At 40.8% G+C, this 22,784-nt stretch overlaps 1 protein-coding gene across 1 annotated transcript; it reads right to left on the bottom strand.

Moving 5' to 3' along the window:
- Positions 1 to 57: 57 nt before the first annotated feature.
- ada (adenosine deaminase) lies at positions 58 to 14,725 on the bottom strand. The gene is made up of 11 exons (XM_056423792.1): positions 14,511 to 14,725; positions 10,693 to 10,754; positions 10,037 to 10,159; positions 8,037 to 8,180; positions 7,832 to 7,947; positions 6,159 to 6,283; positions 3,678 to 3,749; positions 3,159 to 3,260; positions 2,796 to 2,863; positions 2,564 to 2,693; positions 58 to 991 (listed from the first exon to the last, which is right to left on the bottom strand). The coding sequence occupies exons 1-11, from the start codon at positions 14,706 to 14,708 to the stop codon at positions 887 to 889; spliced, it is 1,245 nt and encodes a 414-aa protein (XP_056279767.1). The 5' UTR covers positions 14,709 to 14,725; the 3' UTR covers positions 58 to 886.
- Between the last annotated feature and the right edge of the window lie 8,059 nt (positions 14,726 to 22,784).

The following is a 22,784-nucleotide window of genomic DNA, read 5'->3' as shown; positions in this document are numbered from 1 at the left end:
TACCTATAAGGAGGCTACTGTCTTTGAAAATATCGTAATCATTTTAAAGAAACAAGCTGAAAGAGACATTTTATTATGTTCAAAGATACTTTTCACAAGTGCCATACATGTCTACAAGTGGAAGTGCTCTCTTTTTAAGTAGTGAAATGGAAATAAAATATAATTCAAAAGAATTGAGTAATTACGATGTGCAAAACCAGTCAGCTGGTTTGTCCATCTAGGTGACTGGAGTGCGCCCCCTAGTGTTCTAATGTGAGTATACTTTTGGTATTTAGCCATTTTACCTTTTTGTTATGCGTTTAGGGCAAAAAGCACACGTTCGATACTTGATTAAATTACTTTTCCCTAAAACCAAACTACGGATCTTAACAGTCTGCCATATGTTACCCCCTAGGTAGCATATTCTTCCCTCCAAAAGATAAGCAAACGCCCGTCTCCTTCCCTTACATGCTGACTACGTGTTCAGACTGTTGAGTAAGTGTGCATCGACAGCTTCCCTGATTCTCTTCCTGACAACAGGATGTAAACACAAGATGAAGAATGTATCCAGAGGTTTCATATCATCAAAAACAGCTTCATAAACACATAATTTTCCTGCCTGGATTTGTAACACCATGCAGAGCACCATGACATCCTTTGGAAACTGAGCTGTAAACGTATTAAAAGTATCTTAAGTACTGAGATTGAATATTGACAAGATGATGTACAAATATGTGAGGCAGCCATATGGTAACCAGCATATTTCATATTATCCTGTAGGTTTTATGTCTGGTTACAAATGAGGGAAAGACATTCCGCTGCATCAGGTGGGTGAGATTAAGGGTTAGGAGTGATTGATCCCTGGGTTAGGCCACGCCTCCTCCTCAGACGTCCTTCTTGGTCGGGTTTAAAAGCCAGTTGTCCGTATCATCCCATACGCCTCGTACAGCTGGTGGACAAGCTCCTCCTTCTCCTTCTCAGGCAGGAAGCTGGACTTTGCAGAACCGATGTTCTACGAGACAAGAAGGCTCGAGTTGCATTCTAAGGAATAGTTCGGAAATTTGTGAATTGTAAATAACCCCATAGATGGTTTATTGTTCCGAGTTGATTGCCTGTTTTATATTTGCCTTGTTGATTTTGATGTATGCCTTTTAATATTGTATTGTTTTAAGAATTTATAGAGGTTGCAATCCACTTCCTCTCTTTATAGATAAATCAGACTTTTATTTTGAAAGGTTAAAAAGAATCGCACATTTGTTTAATGTGTGAATTTGAGCTTGACGGTACGGCTACAAATCTCACGGACAGATGCACATTTTATACAAAGTTTATACTTTAATGGACCTGTATGAGGCTAACTGGTGATAGTTTACCAGTTTTAATTGATGTTTTCTTACCCAAAGAAAGAACATAAACGAGTAATTTCACCATCAGTAAGTTTCACGCCAGATCATATACAGGGATCAGTTACACTGATAATTGTACTTTTCAGAATAATGTTTATTATATTATATTCATTGATGCATAAATGTGTTCATCACTTCCTGTAGAAACTTGTAAATGTGGATCTGATTTGATCATATTTAGATTATATTGAATAGGCCCTATGTCCTGGGTTGCAGCTCCACCCGTCACATAGTAATGTTGGCTCATTTAACCCTCCTGTTGCCTTCGGGTCATTTTGACCCGATTCATTATAACCTCTCTGCGCCTTAGTCAATTTGACCCGATTCAATGTTTAACCCTCCTGTTACCTTTATATTTACTGACATATTTTACCCTTGAGGTCAATTATTAAAATCTCCAGAAAATTATTAGAATTAATATTGTTTTCCAAGTTTAAGTGTGAGATACTTTATGTTTGTCTGTTGACTCCCGAAAGAACACCGACATTAAACATTGAATCGGGTCAAATTGACCTGAAGGCGACAGGAGGGTTAAATATTGAATCGGGTCAAAATGACCCGAAGGCAACAGGAGGGTTAATAAATAACTGAGGATAACGTCAGTTACTACCTTAAAAAGTTGGAATAATTATTTTCTGGTATTTGGGGGAAAACCAACAACATAATTTTAAAATTGTCTTTTTTCTAGTTTGTTTTAATGCACGAGCCATCCACGATCTGCCTCAATAAATCTCAAAGATAGAAAACTGTTGGTTGCGATGCATGAGGCACCATTTAACACCGTGCCTATTTTCCGTGGTATCTAGTGAGCTTTACAGGGTCGAGTGAGCACATTCTGTTACGTCGATGTCATACTTCTCATCCATCTCTTAGCGACAACGCTTATAAGAGTCCAAAATGACAAACTTTTTATTTAATGTGCAAATCCGATGAAATCTGGATGGGGAAGCACAATTGCTCCCACAGTTTAAAATACATTAATAATTGTAATTATTCAAAGAGTGTGAGGCTTTGGAACTCTTTTTTTACGTGGGCTTTTTTTTGCTGCTTTAAATAGTAACTGATAACGACATTACCATGCACAGGGCATCTACACCCCATATCTAGGATTTCAAAACATATTCAAATGCCTTCATCCTGTGAACTACCGCTGTAATTATTCATGCATTTGATCTCACCAGCCGTTTGAATTCCTCCTCTGTAAATCCCATGTATTTGTGCGCCATGCTGTAGTCGAGGTGCAGGGTCGAGTTGAAGATCAGTGGGTCATCTGTATTCAGGGAGTAGTTTGCCTTGTCTTTCCTAAACCTGCACAAAGGTAACGAGGAAATCCATCCAAATAATTAATTAAGCAACCGATTCTATTTTAATGCAGGATAATAGTTGTTGTGTAACATAAACACAGCTCACGTTATGACCGGATGTTTGGTGAAGTCTGGGTCACAGGCACCCGTCAGTTGACTGGAAATAGGACACACCTGCAATACGTACAGCACAGGTAGCGCTGAGAAACGTCATTACTGCAGACTGCCTTCATCCAGCTGTGATTCTGGAGGCTCCACTAGAGGTCAGCGTATCACTGTTCTACTGGTAGGCGTTGTAATCGTGCAGTCAGCTCTGTCGCTATAGCGACCTGATGAAATAATCCCACTCTGTCGTGATCAAAATGTGAGCAGGTAACTCTGAACTGGGCTCAGTATGTTTCCAATCAATAACCTCGTTGGTGATGCAGCTTTTTGATTGAAATGGTGATAATTCCGGCTTGTTCCTCACCTCAAAGTGCATGTTCTGAGCCAGCAGGTTCTTGTACAGAACTTTGTCTTCCAGGGTTCTGTACCCATGTCCAACCCGTTCAGCTTTCAGCACTTCCACCGCCTAAAATATCAAGACGGGTCACGAGGCAAGAGGGTATATAGCACAAACACAATCCTACATGTTGCCCATGTCAGCAGAATGTGCAGGCTATTCCTAGAGGCACACGCACATCTGTTGTGGCGTAGCTGAACACTTTCAGGAAGCTTAGAGCGTGGCCACTTGTGAGGCGGTGAGACGTGCTGTAGCTCTTTACTAAAGCACTTTTATTATAGCAGCTGATTTGAAAAATATGCATCTCCACACATGTATTTGTATGTGTTCATGTCGCCTCTTGTGCGGTTGTTGTCCAGTCCACTTTCAGACACTCTTATTCTGCTCCTTGGCCGATTTGTTTCTTTTGGATCTCTGCCTGCTGTAGCCGGTTTACTAATTCACATTGTTCTCAGAAATGTCTTGCGTTATTGTTGAACGGCTTACCTCCTTCACTACGGACGGGGGCCCCACCTCTCCTGCGTGAACTGTTCTGTGGATCCCACAGCGCACGGCTTCCTGTCAACAAAATACATCACACAACGCATCAGCAACCAAACTGCGCCGCCAAACATCTGGCTTTCACAACTGGCTTTCACATGTGGGATTTTGCAGCAGCCATACTTGCATTGTTTCGGATAAAAATAAAAATAAAGAGTACAATGTGGATACAGGGCGCTACAATTACATTAATAATGACATTAATATTTTTACAGCATGTGCACTTTGTCTTGTGTTTTCATTTAAGCATTCTGAACCTTGCACACAAAATAGGGCTTTCTTATCTGCTATATGTCATAAAGTGATGAAGATAGCCATCAATATTAGTGTGGACTCTGCTCAGTGAGTTTTGCTTCTTGTTAATAATTTAACTATGACAAATACAAATACATAATCATAAACTGTATGCATACAACATGAGGGAAGTAAACTTTAGATTCTTGAATAAGTCGTACAAACAAACTCACATGAAATATCATACACAGATATGCCAACCTGCATACAAAAAAGCACATTTTAAGATGTGAAGAGGCCAGTGATTTTGCTAAATTAGTACAGTGAAGTTCAATTTTGAACAAATTATTTAAATGGTATGAGGGCCTTGTTGATGTTTTATTGATAAGAGCTAATCAACAAAAGATGTGCAACCTCCGAAAATACTTGACTTTGAACTAAATTATTTTGATTTGATGACCATGTTGTGAATTATTAAGAAATGATTCGCCTCAATCATTTTAACTGCCTCAATCATCTTTAAGTGATTAATCTACCGCATTCATTATGGTCTGACATGCAACATTGCTTACTTACTGTGGTCCTCTTTGAATTAATCAATAAATGTTGCCTGAAAGCCAAATTGGATTGCTCGTCGGTTCTTGAGAACATATTGGTTTGTGAGAATTAGCTTTTGCTTCAGTGCTGTATAAAGACAACGACATTGAATTCCACCTCAATTTGAGGCGATTTTCTGACACTGAAATGTAAAGCAGTGAGATCGTTTGTCACCTCGACCTCTTTTCAGCCTGCAATCTGAACTGTTATAGGACAGAATGACTATAGACACTGGTACAGCAGGGCAATGCACCTAATCTGCCGGTTACCAAACAAGTCTTATAATACCTTCTCACCAAGCCTGAGAAACACGTTGCTCCACGCCAACAGTGGGACTCATGTGGGGTGACATGTTTCATCGAAGCTATTAAAACGAGACTACGAGTCTTTACACATGAGGTGCTTTGAGCTTTAAAGGCTGACAGGCTAAGCTGACACAGTGAAAATGCCAACATGTTAATGTTAAGCAGGTATTGTGTGTACATCACTAATACTTGCTATTTAGCATTGAACACATAGTACAGCTGAGGCTGATGGGCATGTTTCCAGTCGGTAGAGCAGGTCATCTGTTAAGCACGAGGGTCGGCGTTTGATCCCTCTCCTTACCTATTGTCTGTACGTCAACGTGTCCCCGAGTGAGACATTGAACCCTAAATTGCTCCCTGGGGGCTTTACAGCAGCCTTTTGCTCCTAAACACTTGGAATGGGTTAATTGCACAGGTCAAATGTCATGTACTTTTACTGTCGCAAGAAAAACAAAGTGTCCAATTGTTTCCAAGAATTCCTGAAAGTTGTTGAGGCAATAAACTGCAGCCATATTTCCATCAGCCTGCAGCATGTGGTAACACTGGACTCTGTGATATGACATGTTTTACTTCTAAATGATGCAATATACTAGCAATAAAAAGGATGTCCACTGTGCTATACATGTGCTAGAGTAAGCTTATTAAACTCTAGAAGACATTCCCGGCTTTAAAAACAAACAAAATATTTTTTATAAACGGAACTAATAGCAGGGCAAAAATACAAAAACAACAAACGCTGCTACGCGTGCCGTAAAGTTTTCGTTAGCCTCCTCTGTATTTGATTTTAAAATAAAATTCCATGTCTGTGCAAACGTTTTTTCATAATTAATAGGCTTCTCTGTGTTTCCTTTTCATTGACAATTGGCCATTGTTTACATTTTCTAATGCAGACCGAGTCTGTTTAATGGAGAGGGGATGCCCATAACCAGTGAGATTTCTTTATTATTTAAGTTTATAATTTAAAATATAATAATTGAAAGAATAACTTATTTTATTTTATACCGTGAAGTTTGTTAAATGCTAAGATATGGACTAACTGTATATATTCTTTAAAAAAGTTGTCACGGTGGCCTCGTCATGTGGTCGTTGCCCACAGTTTGGGAACCAGTGGTCTAGCTGACCTTGGTTATGATAAATACCATTATTTCTTTATACTACTGGTATACAAGTTATTTCTATGTATGAGGCGTGTGAGGCTGTGATTGAAGTAAATAAAACACACCAAAGCCAACGCCTTTTTAATCATCCTCATCACCGTCCGACTGTCTGTTGGTTGTGTCAACACGCTCACCTCGTAGGCCTTCCTGTGATCTGGATTGGCTTCACAGTTGAGGGACTCATCGCCTGCCAGATCCATGGCAACCACACCTTCTTGTTGGTATTTCTTACACAGCCCCACCACATCCATGGACCAGCCTGCATAATTTTAAACAGACACTATATTACTACACAATTTGGTCCTGCCAACTAAAACACACAACCACACACACACGCAGATGATGTGCGGGTGGAATGTGACGATACAGCTGAGGCATCATGCTAAAATCCTTCTGTATCAATCTACAGCTGTGATGAGCACAAGACGACGCCGACCAACATGCTGCTGGCTGACATTCAACAGGACTACTTCTTAAAGGAACAGTTCAACATTTTAGGCAATGTGCTCGTTTATTTTGTTTCCAAGAATTAGATGAGAGGATCGATACCACTCCAGTCTGAACTGTAGCCTAAATATGGGGCTGCCAGGAGCCGCAGACGAGCTTCGCTTAATGTTTGGATTTAGTTCCTTTTGCATATAGTCAGGCAAGCCGCTGCCACTCGTTTCCATTCTTCATGCTAAGCTAAGCTAACTGTCACCTGGTAAGTTCACATGTGCCGTGCAGACACGAGAGCGGTATCAGTGTTCTTATCTTCTAGCAAATAAGCATAAATATTCCTTTCATTTGCTGTGTCACATATTGACTTTATATACTGTATGAAAACAGAATTTACTTTTTCAAAATCAAAACAGTTGCGTAGATGTGTCCCAGATCATCATACAGTATTCATTATCAGGCTGCAGTACGACCTACAGGAGTCCAACTGCATACTGTTATGAAACAGCTTTATACGAGATGACGTTTGCCTTAAATAGCACTTTGTATTCTCTTGATTAATGACAAAATCAGACGTCCTCCAAACGTTCAGGAAGTCTCTTACTTTAAAATGTAATCACTCTATTACCATAGACAATTACAGAGTGTTTGTGCAAGAGATGTATTGTGAGATACAGAATGACTCATTAATGTGGCTTGGCTGTTGGGCAACACAGGAAACAGCTGCATAAATGGAGCAGAGCGGATTTGCAGCAGCTTTCTCACCATAAACTGAAACATCTCAGCAATTGTTAGATGGGTTGCCGTGACATTTGTACAAACATTACTGGCCCCTTAGAGGAGGAATGCTATTGGCTTTGGTCATGCCTTCAATGTTCCTCTGATGTCACCAGCTAGTTGATATTATAGTTTTTTATCAATAAGTTACGTTTATTGAAAGCACTTAAATTAAACGTAATCATGTTCATGTCACTCTGAAGAAAACGACTTTGGTTTTCTCCCTGATTTTACTTTAGTGTCATCATCAGTTCAAAGTTCCAATTTGTCCTATACTTTGGTTTTATGAACACATAACTGCAAAACTAATGACATTCCCACCAGCCTCAGCTGTACTTTGTGTTTAGTGTTCAATTTACAAATGTTAGCAAGTTAACACACTCAACTAAAATGGTGAACATGGACAAAAAAGTATACCTGCTTGACATTAGCATGTTAGCATTGTCATTATAAGCATACGACTTCTCTATTTTTATTTGTTTTTGTGGGGCTCATTAATTGACCAGAATAACCGAGGCAGAGCGCTAAGAAAAGACAGAAGACAGTCCAGTGAGACACCCCGTCTCACAAGGGAGCGTGAACAGTTCATTACTTGGCATGTGGCGCATGCAGCATAGAATGGACCTGGCTTTGATATTGAAGGCCCTCTCTCCCTCGCTGAGGCCCGTGTTTACCAGGTGCACCACGTCGTCCGGACTCAGGTCCCCCCTGAGTGAAGAAAATACAGAAATATGCAATGAGTTTAATAGATTGCTCCCTTAAAGCAACAGCAACTCCAGCTGTCTCCAAAGACTTACTCTGTCTGGTTCCATGGTATTGGATAGACTTTAGTGTTAGCCAGTAAATGCGGACTGTATCTGACTTCGACATAAACCACTCCCTCCTTGGCTTTGTCCTCAACGAACTCATAGGCGATCCTCTTTATGGCTGCTCTGTCTCCACTGTAAGAGAGCAAAAGAAAAACACAACACGAGGAGCATTGCCCTTCGGCTCTGGTCATTTCTTATCTCGGTGTTAATCCATGCAGGCTTTCAAAATGAGCAATATAAGTATTTACTGATATAATTATTTATTTAGATGAATCACATCGATTCGAGGATTAAAAACAAGTGGAAAATAAATCTGCAAGGATTTTTTGGGGGTGAGCAGGGGAGACTCTTTAAAATATTTATATTGCTAGATTTATATTTGATTTAATTCTACACCGCTGCGAAATATAGCAAATTGTAAATTACATCTATAAAAGACGGTGTTTTGGTTCGCTGAGGGTCATAGCGGTGTGTTTGGATATAACAACCCAGTAATATTGTTTTAAGCCGTTTTGATCTTCACTTTATCTGCATCACAGGAGGAAGCGGAACAACTGTAAAGTCAAATGGGCCGTATAAAGTTACCCTTGTAAACCTTTTCTACTACAGGGTGAATTTCGAGGAAACATATAAACTGTTATTACCTTCGCATTGAAAATGCGGAAGGTAATGTTTTGATCGCCGTGTATTTATTTATTTGTATGCGTGTTATTCCCATAAGTAAAAAAGTATTAAACCGAATCGCATGAAATTTGGTGGGATGATTGGTTATTATCCGGGGACCATTTGATTAGATTTTGGGATCGATCGGGTCAAAGGTCAACGTCATGAAAAGGTCACCATCTTCTTTTTACCATAGCGCGGTCAATTTATATCCAATTGGCATGCAAATAATGCCAAAATGTTCATAATTCAATGTCCAATCTTGTGATATGCGAAGGTATGAGCTCTACCGAGTGCCCATTCTAGTTGTTTAATGGTTTGATGGAGCTGTAACAATTGTCAAACAGAAAATTAATTAGCAACAAGTAATTTGTCAAGCAAAAAAAAGAAGCAATTTCCCCGCTCTTTGTAAATCTATCTATCTATCTATATTTGTTTTAAAGCTGGGAGAGCCCTCACTTATATATAAGTTGTCTAAGTCCTTGGACATTTGCTTATCATATTTTACACACGATGGTACACGACATGATTTGCTGTGACAATATTAGAAGAACCGCAGCTCCATCTCCATCATGACTTTAGAATCAGTAGGACACCTTCTGACCCACATCACACATTACAAAAACACAGCTTCCAGCATTTACACAGGTCTGAATGTCTGTTGTTCTCTAGCCCCCCCCCCCCCCCCCCCATACTCTGTCACCACCACATCACCACAAAGCTCATACAACAATTCTGCATGAGCTAAACTCAGCTAGCAGGTTTCCCATGTTGTTGAAGCCATTGCTGGCTGGCTTTCAGGAGCCTTGATACAAGAGGGTCCATTCAGCACAACTGCGCGCTGCGGCCCGGCCACTAAAGAGCGTCATTGTTGAAAGATTTCATGGCTATTGAGCAACTGAAAGACTTCATTTGGTTTTTTTCAACTCTGTCACCGGAGCACTCAATGCAAGACTCCGGAAAGGGTTCCCAAAGCACTTTACTCTCCTCTTAGTTTAGTTGCCAAGGGGACACTTGATCTCGATGTCTTTACCAGGTTAGAATCCCCACCCCCTTTAATCACAAACCAGCCGACACACTCTGGTTGCAACACTTTGGCTGCAGCGTCGTTGTAAAACACAATTTCACATGCGTGTTCAACTGCCCGTACGTTGACCCTCACCGGAGAACATTGTGAAGGAGCATTCCTGTGACTGTAATAAGGTGGACCCTGACTCTTAATTATGCAAGATATTGCTCTTTGCACTCCCTTTACCGTGCTCAGCAAGAACAGGCCGTTGGTAATTATGAAACGGAGTCGTTAATGGAGACATGTGAGAACTTACGCAACCACATGCATGTACTCTGCGAACTTGCCCAGGAACTCGGTGAGGGTTGCAGGCTTCTGGAGGATAATGATCTGCGTCATCTCCTCCACGGTATTTGCTGGCAGAGGGATGCCGCGTCTCCTGGAAAGAGGAGAGGGGGAAAAGAAATAATTCAAGGACAGTGTTGAAAGTTAAACTTTGTTCCGTTTGAATCCTAGAATGTGAGACAAAATCGAGCTAGAAGAGTGAATATTTGACTGCCATTCATCGGGTGGAATAAAACACGACTCCAAAATAATGCTCACCTACCTGTTGGGTTTGTACGTAGGCATCTGTTTGCTAACCTGTTCGCCATATTCACTCATAATATATAATACAAATTAACCAGTATTACTTTTTAAACATTACCACATTTTGAAGGATCCCTTAATTTTGGTTATCAGTAAAATGTGACCAAGAAATGTTCTAAGCACATTTTGCAGTCACTAAGAAAAAAACTGTAATGTCAACACTATTTAAAACTTTTTATTTGCTCATAGATCAATACGTTTGTGATAATTTAATATTGTCCGACACACCTGTTTATGTGATTTATTAGTGGTGCTTTTTTAAAAACCTTTCCGTACAGTTGATGAAGAAAACTGGAAGACGTATTTTCTTAATTCTTAACTTACTTGGCAACATCAAGAATGGTCTGCACCCTGATGGCTCCATCGAGGTGCACATGCAGCTCAACCTGTGGATGAGAAAGATACACGATAAGAATTATAACAATAATGAACCAATCAATTAAAAAAACTCATCTTGAAACAGATGGATGTTGCCATACATCCAAACCTCAATGTACACTAGATTTTAGAGATAAAGAACTGAAGATACCCACTGGAGTTACACAAACTGAGCTGAGGAAGCACAGCGGCGGTGGTGCCGCAGCTGAATGTTTTGGCTGCAGCCCATCATGAATGCAGTATGCATGACTGAGCCACAAGTGGTGTTAAGGCCGGCAAAGGGTTAAAGAAGATGATATTTTCCGGCTCTGGTTATAGTGCTGAGAGCAGTGATTTATTCAGGCAGATGACACCGATATATATCTATGATCCTCCTTCAACAGCTGAGGCCTACATTTCGCTTATCAGTTAGGGTGAGGTGAAATTAAAGACATTCCGACAGCATACATTTCATTTCTCTTTCTGGTTGGGAGCAATGACGAAGAAGAAGATTAGTTCATGAGAATTTGGACTAAATTAAAGAGCAAAAAATGTAGCTTGGAACGCTGCATTTGATTTTACACAGCAGCGAACGTTTTCTAGATAACGTTATTTTACTGTTTGAACCCTTCAAGACCATAACATCTTATTTTCACTATCAACTTGACTAAGAGTGATGGGGGTCACACATGAACACACTATTTTCTCTATTATGAACATGTTGGATCTATAAAGTTTAAGAAAGCAGTCAATGAGCCTTCTCATGACCCCAGTTAAGCTCCATTCAGATGTTTGAGGTATTACCTTCACCTCTCTTGACATATGAAACGGGGTGATTGCACAAAGGCTTGGTGGAATATTTTTTCGTTCATGAAAATAATTACCCTCTTGCGCAACTGGACGAGTGAAGAATACATCGATTTCTCAAAGGACAGAGAATGAACTATTTAGATAATTGCTGAATAGTTGGGTCATTTTTAAGTAAAAAAATTCAACATCCTCCGTTTCCAGATCCACACGTGAATACTTACATACTATTCGATGTTGACCTGTCTTCCCAGGCCAAATGATAAATAACTAAATCAAGAAAGTACCCTGTGATAACCTGTTAATAGATAAAAGAGTAAAGGGGGTTCAAAAGAGTCTGGATGGAGCGATGTGTTTTGTGGAAGAAGTCTCAACACCAGGGATGCATTTAAGAGTATTTATTTGACAGTCTTTTCTGGTTGCTTTAAAGTTTCTGTCGACCTCCAATAATCAGACAGCCAATCTAATGTCTCGCAAATAAGATTAGTACTTACAGTCTCCATTTAGTGAGCTTAAAGCTCCCAGTTTGTGTGTTGTTCTCACTCAGCGCCCCGATGGCATGCTCTCTCCTGCTCAGCATTTCAAAAGAGACTGAGCTTCGCGCCAAGGGAGGTAACAGCTGCTTTCCGCTTCCGGTTTAGAGCCCTACCCCCGGTTTTAGACTTCAGAATAAGAGCCTAAACAGGAAACCAGCTAGGATCTGCATTATTTAAAACATAAGACTTCCTTATTTACATGTGCAAGTGTACATAAAATCCACTACAACCTAACATAGATAATAATAAATAAGCACCAATTATGGCCGAATACTATTCAAACCTGCTTCCTTATCGCCTACTTTAATAGAATGTAAAAACATGAAAACGTTGTACAGCTGTGTCCATCTGTGTGGTGAAACAAAACAAAAAGAGATCCTGAGATCATATGTTTACAACAAGAAGAAATGCGGGAAACTGAAACTGCTTGAGTTTTTCTTTTTTATCTATACAAAACAGTCATTAGTTCTCAGTTGGATTATTATTATTATGCGGTGAGATTGCAGGTCGCAGCGGACTGAACACCATCCGCTCACCCCTCCCTTTCCATGCGTGTCAGAGAACTGCGGTGGCCTTCAGGTAACGGAGTAACATGAAGGTCCTCTCTAGAGGTGGTGTTTGGTTTGTCCTTTCTGGTCTGTAGAAACATGACGGTGCAACATGGTGAATTCCTAGCAGAGGAACCGCTCCCTTTGTAGATAAGAAGTTTCAAGTTTCAAGTCTTTTATTGTCAGATACACAGAATGACAGGGTCAGACTGGGCACTGAAATTCTTAGGACAAGGCCCCACACAACAACTATCATAGCCGAACATAATATAACATGACATACACACTGTACAAGAACTCTGAACATAATACTAACATATAATACACATAACTAAACTAAGAAGGGCTAAGAGTTGTTGCCTGATGCTGACGAAAACACAACAAAACACAACACTTATTAGTTTAAGGTCATAATACACTCAACCATAATTTTAAGTTTAGATTAGATATTCCTTTATTTGTCCCACAGTAGCGAAATTGCAGGATCACCGCAGCGGGTGCACATTAGAGCAGTATTAAAGATAAGAGATAGAAAAAAGAAAAAAATAATATTAAATGTAAAGAGAAAAATATATATACTGTATATACAAGGTAGTGATTAAAGTGACCATTCATTATATGAATATAATATTCCATTTCTAGCCAGAAGATCTGCCTAAATCGTACACAGTGGTCCTTTAATATGATTCCTCTGATCTCGTTGTAGCTTATCAGTGTAACTCTGAACCAGAACCGAAGCTCACTGAAATGAAACAGTAGATGGGTCGATTGCCAGAAAATAAACTACCAACTATTCTCTTTATCGATAAATTGTCACGGTCAAAATATGCCAAATATACAGTGGTATTATTCTCTCAGTTGTGAAGATTTGCTACTTTCCTTTGTCAGATCTTTTTTTATTTTTGGACGTTTGAAGATGTATTTCATGACATTTTTATGGCCATTTTTTACTGTTTGCCGACAATAAATTGAATAAAAAACAATCAAGGGATTAATCAATGATTAATATAATCATAGCGGCCCCACTAACATTCACACCACACCACAACACCACTTACTATATGAGCACACATTGTAATAATGCTGTGACAATACTGTCTGCATATAAAGCATGGTGAACTGATGGCTGCTGCGACAGACAATTGCTCCACAAGTGGTATAATTTCACAGCAAATTAATATTAAATGAAATTATCTCTGCAAGCAGCCTTCACTCCAGCCAGGCCTCTCCTTTTACAATGATCTCTCTGCAACACACAGCCCACTCTTTCTTTGCGGTGTCATTTCCTGTTTCATTATAAGCAGATGAGGTACATGTTCAGTCAACTCACTCCAAAGGGCACCAGTGTGTACATGTCAGACCTGATGTGCATGTGCAACCATGGCTGAGAGGGGCAGGTCATATTTCACTTCAAAGCTTGGTTATGTAAGAGAGCCTTCTCTGTATCAAACAACATCAAAACTACCATGAAGAAAAACAGACAAACACGTGTTTGTGTTGTAAAGAGAAGCTCACATGAAATAAGAGGGTTCATCCACATGCATGCATTAATGCAGAATTACATCAACTACAAGGTAAGCTGGTAAAAAGAAGGATGCAAGTTTCATATTAGCGTGTGATTTTTCTCAATAAGTGTGTCATTTTTATCATAAAAACAAATTACCTGTAAAAAGTCATTGGCATCACCTTTTCATCGCCTGTGTTTTAAAGTCGGTTGTCACGTGTCAAAGTGGAAGTAGTGAAATGTTCTTCCGTATTTTGCTTCGGGTAACACACACACAGACACGCCGATAACGGTAAATCGTGTTTTTCTGTCTTTCTTCAAAGTAGTTCACCTCCTCTCCATTCCGCTGTATTCGTGACTACTCCGCGGTGCCGCCGGCTGCTGACGTACCTTTGGCTTGTTGAACACCACTCGATCGGACGGGAGCTCGGCCATCGCGGTAAAAAGCCTGCGGCTGCCGGTGAAGCTGCTGATGCACAGAGAGCGGAGGACAGCGGCGCCGAAGCCTAGCGCTGCCGGTCTGGCTGTTATATGCATGACTGCAGGACACGCCCTCGTATTGTCAAGAGGACAAACAACAGCCACCATGTGCGTCGGTGGTCCTGCCCAGCAGACCGGGAGGCTGCAGCAGAACCGCAGGTTCCGTTCGCACCGACACATGTAGACTGCAGCAGGATTAACGGCTCGTTTTGGCAGCAGCTTTGAACCCATGTGATACGAGCTTTGCCCGCTCATCTAATTGATTTAACGCTATAATGTGTCATGCTTTCATTTGCAGTGGTTGTGGTTCATGCCGGTTGCTCAAAAAACGGTCCAGTCCTTCTCGGCACAAGTTTAAAATTGAGTCTTGAGAGCAAGGATATTTCTGTAAGAGGTAGCCGTGGAATGGGAAACATTTGCTCATTAATCTACTACAATTGCAAAATGCAACAGGATGCATTCAGACATCCTGGTATTTTTTAAGACTGATGATGTCACCACACCCCATGACAGAAAAAAGACTGAGGCAAGAATAAGAAAGCACATTCGGGGGTTCCGGTTATGACGTGGACGTGAGTAGTCGCAGAGCCCATGTGCTCCGGCAAAATATATCATATATAAATGTAAACCCGTTCGTTTGAATTTGCAAAAAGTCTTCGTCGAGTGATATAAGTGCACGATATAAGGAGGATCCAAAATGAAGCAGAGTAAAACAAGTTCAAGAGGTAAAGAGAGGAAGAAAGACGGTGAGTTGGAGTTGACACATGGACTAGCGGAAGCTACAGAAGCCCAAGCTAGAGACGATGGAATCCTAGCAGCTATTCACGCTCTTCGAAAAGACTTCTCTGCCCAGCTCAAAGAAGTTATCACCTCAAATCACGAGATCAAAGAAGCCTTAGAGTCATTCTCCGGAAGACTAGGTGGAGCAGAATCCCGTATAAGTTCCGCGGAGGACCAACTGAACAATTGAGCTAGCGTCTCTGCAACCACTCAAAGAAAGATGCTAGCACTCGCCAGATCAGTGGAGACCATGGAAAACCGGCAGCGCCGCCTGAACGTGAGACTGGTGGGCCTGCCAGAAAACGCAGAGGGAGGTGACCTGGTGTCCTTCCTCAACAGGTGGTTACCCGACCTCCTTGGTAAAGACAATTTACTGACGCCACCTTCCATCGACCAAGCCTTCAGACTTCCAAAAGCAGCCACAGCTAACGCTAAAGCTAACAAGCCAAACCTTAAACCTCTTCCTCGGGCGATTCTCGTGAAATTCCGCTGGCTGGCCGACAGAGACCGGGTGATGAATGCGGCTCGCAAGAAGAAAACGCTGCAGTTCGAGGAGAATCGTGTGATGTTGTTTCCAGACCTTTCCGCGGAGATTCAGCAGCAGAGGAGAATGTTCGACGGCGTGAAAACCCGACTGCATAAACTGGATATTGAGTTTGGATTACAGTTCCCAGCAAAGATGAGAATCTACCACAAGGGTAAAATGCTTACGTTTCTTGCTCCATCAGATGTGGAGGTCTTCATCCGCGAGATCGAGACAGCGCGGTCTCAGACGGAACGGGACGGTGACGTGAGTGAGTGAGTCCGGCTAGATTTCGCTAGCTCGCTTGGATCCAAAACGGATGAAAGATAGACTAAGCTTGTTTGGATAAGAGTGTCGTATCACATTGGCTGTGTTATTGCTGGCCCTTGGTTTGATAGTAGCAATACGTTTTGTTTCATTTTACATAATGTCACGGGTCAGTAATCGTACATACTTGGGTTTACGTTTTTTAATTATTTTATTATATACTTAAAATGTTTGCCGGACGTGGGTGCTGCCCATTTGTGTTCAATGGTTTGTATCTGCTCCTTAGTTAAGGATCAATGCAAGTTGTCCGGAATTTCAGTGTATTGCAGGAGGGTGAGTGGGGGCTGTGCAATTAGGGGGCGCAGGGATTTAGGAGAGCTCCTTCTCTGTTCTAGAGAGGGGGCGTTTGTTACTGTTTTTTCGTTGTTTTTTTCCCTTTATTTTTCATGTTTTGATGGCACACTGGTCTCCAAGGGTATAAGAGGAGTTATAGATATAACGATAATATTACTTAGACTGGGTTATGAGTAATGCTCCGCATCTCAATATTATTTCTTGGAATGTCAGAGGTATGAGAAAATTGGTTAAAATTAAGCAAATACTGTCCAGAATTAAACATCTCCAAGCAAAAGTCATATTTCTCCAAGAGACTCATTTAGTATCCGATGAGATTGTACGCATAAGGAGGAGATGGCCTGGGCAAATTCTAGCTTCCTGCTGCTCCTCACAGGCAAGAGGAGTAGCAATCCTTATCCATAAATCAGTCCCCTTTAGGGTTCACAAGCTTCTCCAGGATCCTGCTGGTAGATTTGTGGTGGTTGGGGGAACTCTTTTGAATCAAGAAATCATTTTGGTAAACGTGTATGGGCCCAACAATGACGATGCTACATTCTTTAGTAATCTCTTTATGACCGTTTCATCTTTTCGAGGTGAAATAATAATGGGTGGAGATTTTAATTGTGCTCCTAACCCCCTCCTAGACCGTTCATCAAGGAATGACTCCTCCCATACAAATACCCGAAAGGTGATAGGCCACTTTATGTCAGAGCTGCATCTTTGCGATATCTGGAGAATTAGAAATCCCACCACACTAGAATATTCGTGCCACTCAAACACACACAAAACACAATCCCGTATAGATTATTTTTTAATCTCTGAGACTCTGGTGGCCAATATACAGGACTGTGGGCACAAAGGCATAGTTATTTCAGATCATGCCCTACTGTTTTTGCATTACCGCCTTACTCCACATCCCAGGGGCCAAACAGTGTGGAGGTTTAGCCCGAGATGGCTCCATGATCAGAAGTTTCTTAACACGGTGGAAAGAAATATCGAGCTTTTCTTTGCTACAAATACAGACGAAACCTCAGCATCTATTAGATGGGAAGCCTATATTAGAGGTGTGATGATCTCTTATACCAGTAACATTGCAAATAAGACGCATCTCCTTATGACTGAACTTGAGCGAGATATTAAAGACCTAGAAAGGGAGCTCTCGGTGAATAATACACCGGAGAATTTACAGAGGCTCTCAGAAGTAAGGGCTAAATATAATGAGATTACAGCAAGTATCACTCGGTTAAAGCAGACTTACTATGATCAGGGAGAATCATCGGGCAAATTACTAGCATGGCGGATTAAAACACTGCAAAATGAAAGAGCTATCACCGAGATTGAAACTGAAAGCGGGACAACAACGAATCCGACGGAAATTAACAGAGCCTTTCAAAAATATTATATAAACCTTTATACGTCAGAGCCTCCGGATACTAATGATGACCTTCCCTCCTTTTTGGATCAGCTTTCCATTCCAACCTTAGAGGAGATGGTAAAAGAGAAGCTAGACTCTCCCATTAAAAAGGAGGAACTGTTTGAAGCGCTGTCACATATGAACGGAGGAAAAGCATCAGGTCCTTCTGGACTACCCATTGACATCTACAAGCGCTTTGGGGAGAAGCTTGTGCCACCACTCTTCGATATGTTAGTTGAATCAATTGAAGCTGAACATTTACCGCCCTCCCTATCCAATGCCTTAATAACACTGATTTTAAAGCCAGATAAACCCCACATAAAATGTGGCTCATATCGTCCTATTTCACTAATAAATTCAGATGCTAAGATTATAGCAAAGGTGTTCGCGAGACGTCTTGAAAACCATCTTCCGTCTCTGATTGCCTCTGACCAAAATGGTTTTATAAAGGGTCGTCAAGGTTTTCCATAATATTCGAAGACTACTAAATATTATAGATGTGAGGAAGGAAAGCCCAGACACAGCAATAGTCTCCCTGGATGCCGAAAAAGCATTTGACAGAGTGGAACACAATTATCTTTTTGAAGTGCTTCGGAGGTTTGGGTTTGGTGAATACATCTGTAAGTGCATGAAAATGCTATATCACTCCCCAAGTGCATCAGTCATGACAAACTTTGTAACCTCCCAACCCTTCAAACTCCAACGAGGGACCAGACAGGGGTGCCCCCTTTCGCCCCTTCTGTTTGCATTAGCAATCGAGCCACTTGCAATAGCAATTAGACAAAACAGCAGTATAACAGGTATCAGAATAGGGAATGTGGAGAATAAAATAGGACTATTCGCCGACGACATAGTTTTATTCCTTACTCAACTAAAGAGCTCTATTCCAAATCTCCTTAGATTAATAAATACTTATGGATCAATTTCAGGATATAAACTGAATGAATCTAAGTCAAATATCCTCTTTCTTAAACAATCAGAGAGAAGTTGCCCCCCAATACAAACCACATTTAAGAATACATCCAGTTTTACTTATTTGGGGATCAAAATTACTCATTCAACAGAGGACCTTGTATCCACTAACTATAGCCCAGTGATATCAGGAGTAACTAATCTTATTAACAGATGGACAACAATGCCGATTTCAATGATTGGCAGGATTAATATCCTCAAAATGAATGTCCTACCCAAATGTCTTTACTTATTCCAATGTATACCACTTCCACCTCCAACAAACTTCTTCCCAAATATGACTAAAATCTTCAGAAATTTTATTTGGAGTAACAGACGAGCAAGATTACGCCTCTCTCTACTATACGGCAGGGGCGGGTTGAACCTTCCCAACCTCAAATGGTACTACTGGGCATGCCAGCTTTGGACAACCTCCTTCTGGTTCGGATCCAGTTCATCCCTCTCATGGGTGGCCATGGAAAGAGAGACTTCATCCAACAACCCATTTGTTTCCAACTCCATTCGTTCTTGGCATGAAGTTCATAAATACCTAAAGGTTCCCCTAAATCTATCGCAGTTCACACTCATTTGGGGAAACAACAATTTTCATCCAGGGGCGAAAGACAAGGGATTTAAACTATGGGCAGACAAAGGTATTGGCCAAATAGCAGATCTCTTTCAGGAGGGTGTTCTCATGCCATTTGAAGATATTCGAAAACAATTTGACATACCTGCTAAACATTTCTTCAAATACCTACAAGTCAGAGACTTCATCTATAAGACCCCAAAAAAGCTCTCAATACCTGACCTCTCAGCAGTAGAAAACATTATGATAAGACCTCACCAGAGAAGACTTATTTCCATCTTTTATAAGATTTTGTCAGCTGGGTCTCCAGAGACATCAGAGGACAAGAGACTTGCCTGGTGCGCAGACATAGGGGAGGAGATAAGAGTCGGAATGGCAAAATATTTGTACCCAATCACAAACGTCTAATTCAGGTTTCAGACTGTTACAGTACAAATGGTCCATGAGGCTATATATCACTCCAGAGCTTTTGAACCGTTTCAATGTTAATATTCCTGATGTATGTATTAAATGTGAAACACATAGGGGGACACTTTTCCATTGTTTATGGTCCTGTTCAAAAGTACAGGAATTTTGGAGGATGGCTGTTGAGACACTCTCAAATGCAACAAAGGTGGTTCTCCCTATGTGCCCAAGAATGTGTGTTTTGGGACTCATATCAAAGGACATTAACCTCAGCAGAGCTAACATAAAGATGGTTATCCTATGCCTACTACAAGCCAGACGGACTATTGCAAAATGTTGGAAATCTATACAGAAGCCGACTACCAAAGGCTGGTTAGAGGACATTGTACAAGTTATAGCCATGGAAAAAATAACATACTCACTGAAAGGAAAATATACACAGTTTGAAGAGATGTGGACTTCCTTCTTGGACTTTGTAAAGGGCCCCCAATTTATTAGGGCTCTAAAGTGACCTTACAGTCATGACCCATGTACAATCTCTGAGCAACCCACTGTCTAAATACCCCTCGCAAATTTACCAATGAGTGTGCCATCCAGTATTGAGTGTCATTTTATATAATTTATTTTATTTTTTATCATCTATTTTTATTTTTATCATTTGTATTTTTATTTTGTTATTGTCTGGTAACATGTTTCATATGTTTACTGTATTTGTAACTTGTTCCTCCTTTTAGGGAAAAAAAAAAAAACCAAATAAACACATTTTGAAAAAAAGAAAGCACATTCTCTGGGAAAAAAAGAAGGACTGATGAACCAATCTTATATGACCCTCCCTAATAAAGAACAAAGACAAACTCTGTTGGCTGAATGGGAGAATAAATAAAAAAAGATCGTTTAGAGCCAGTCAAGACCAGATACAGAAAGCAGAAAAAGATTGAGCAAACAGAAGACAAGGAGAAGAAGGAATGTGTCCAATCACCACTGACTATGGACTATTTTTCTTTCACTGGTGTTGGTTGTGAAGATCTTGGCTATTGTAGGCCACAGTGGTTTGCTCTTTGCTTTATCGGGATCACTTTGTCGTAAAGCGTTGTAAGATGTTATAGGGTTGCACACAATAATAGCTTCCATTGACAGGAATGCATGGGGACCCCAAGAAAAAAGAAACAACCACAGCAAATGGTTAACTCATTTCTTTTTAGAACATTAGTAGTACATTACTGTTGTTGAAAGCAAAACACACACTTTACCCTCTGATTGTGTGAGATACTTAACATTTAAATCAGCATCCATAGCAAGACTGCATAGGCTGTAATTGACCCAAATACATGATATGAAGTCATATGGGACACATTGAGTGACTAAGTCATGCATAATCAGTCCTTTTACTTTTGCTATTTTAGATATACTGTGATGCTATACTTTTGTACTTGCTATACAGCCTACTGTGACAAATAAAAAGTGGTGTAAGGACAATGTTTCAAGCTCACTTTGTATTACCGCTTCAATACTGTTCTACATATTTAGAATAAAACTTGGTTCACAACTTCCGCTGAAATGTTAACACACTCTAAAATGTCAAGCTTTTAGTCTGGTTTGGCTGCAGATTTAAGACTTTAACCAGCATTGTTCTCTCCTGAAACTGATCTGATCAGCATTAATGTCTTTGTTTGTGGCTTTTATCGTCTACTTCCACTTCCTTTGCCAAGATGTGTGCTGCCGACAGAGGAACTCTTTGGCATGATTGTCCTGCTTTGAAACAGAGAAAAAAACTGCAGTGATTCCTCTCAGTAAAGTATTTGTGGGTTCTCAAGCAGATCTCAAGAGATACTTTAAGCTATAGTAAAATATAACATACACAAGACCCTTTGTATCCATGGTCCTTTATCTTCCTTGCTTCTTCTTTTGGAAATGCACAAACGAGCATCAATTACCTGCCCATTAGTGTTTAGTCATCTCTTCTCACCACATTAAAGATAAGAGAGAACCACCTTTGGAACAGAAATGATGTTCCTCATCAGATTGTGCTTGCAGATTTCTTCAGGCGATACACATGAGAATTTGGCATGATAAATGAAAAATTACATAACAAGTTGTGAAACTATATAAATGTGAAATAATGTGTTGCCTCCAAAAATAGTCCCACAGACCCCCTACGTGTCAGGGTGTCGTAGGCCAGAGAGAGATTGGACCCAAATGCCAACAACGTTTCAACAGAAGACTTATTCCTTTCCAGGAAACAGGTCAGACATGAACTCACCAGGAACACCCACACTAACTAAACTGTAGACGCCATTCTGGGGAATGAGACAAACAGGGTTTAAAGACACAGGGAGGTGGAGGTGATTGGACACTGGGGAACGAGACACATGTGTACACAATGAGGGCGGGGCTAGCAATCACACAGGAGGAAACAATCAGGACCACGCAGACGATCACAGGGACAGGAAATGCAGGGAAACAGATGACAAGAGAGACAAGGACTTCAAAATAAGACACAAAACAAGACACAGACACTCTGGATCATGACAATACGTCGCACAGACGGTCTCTGCAGGGAGTAGCACGAGGTCATGGGATTAGATCTGTTCTATGGGAGGGTCATTTCGATTTAAACATGCCAGAGTTTCGGCCTCGTTTCTGGGCGATAGCCAGTCCCCACCAGGTTCCAACCATGTATTCAACGTCTCCGTGGGCCCCAGGATCGCCCTGGCCCTGTTATAGGCGTTTGAAAACGCTCAGTCTTGACGCTCAAGTGTGGTATTTTATTCAGATATTGTGATAGTGTTGGGTTAATAAGAAAAATGTAACACAGGGAAAATATGACTACATTTTGCATGCATGGTTGTCTGTCTCTACATGTACCCTGAGATGGACTGGCGACCTTTCCAGGGTGAACCCGGCCTTCGCCCAATGTCAGCT

Source organism: Pseudoliparis swirei, chromosome 9 (assembly GCF_029220125.1).
Source record: "Pseudoliparis swirei isolate HS2019 ecotype Mariana Trench chromosome 9, NWPU_hadal_v1, whole genome shotgun sequence".
NCBI classification, from domain to species: domain Eukaryota; kingdom Metazoa; phylum Chordata; class Actinopteri; order Perciformes; family Liparidae; genus Pseudoliparis; species Pseudoliparis swirei.
The sequence above is the reverse complement of the archived record's forward strand: the minus strand, read 5'-3'. Positions and strand labels throughout refer to the sequence as shown.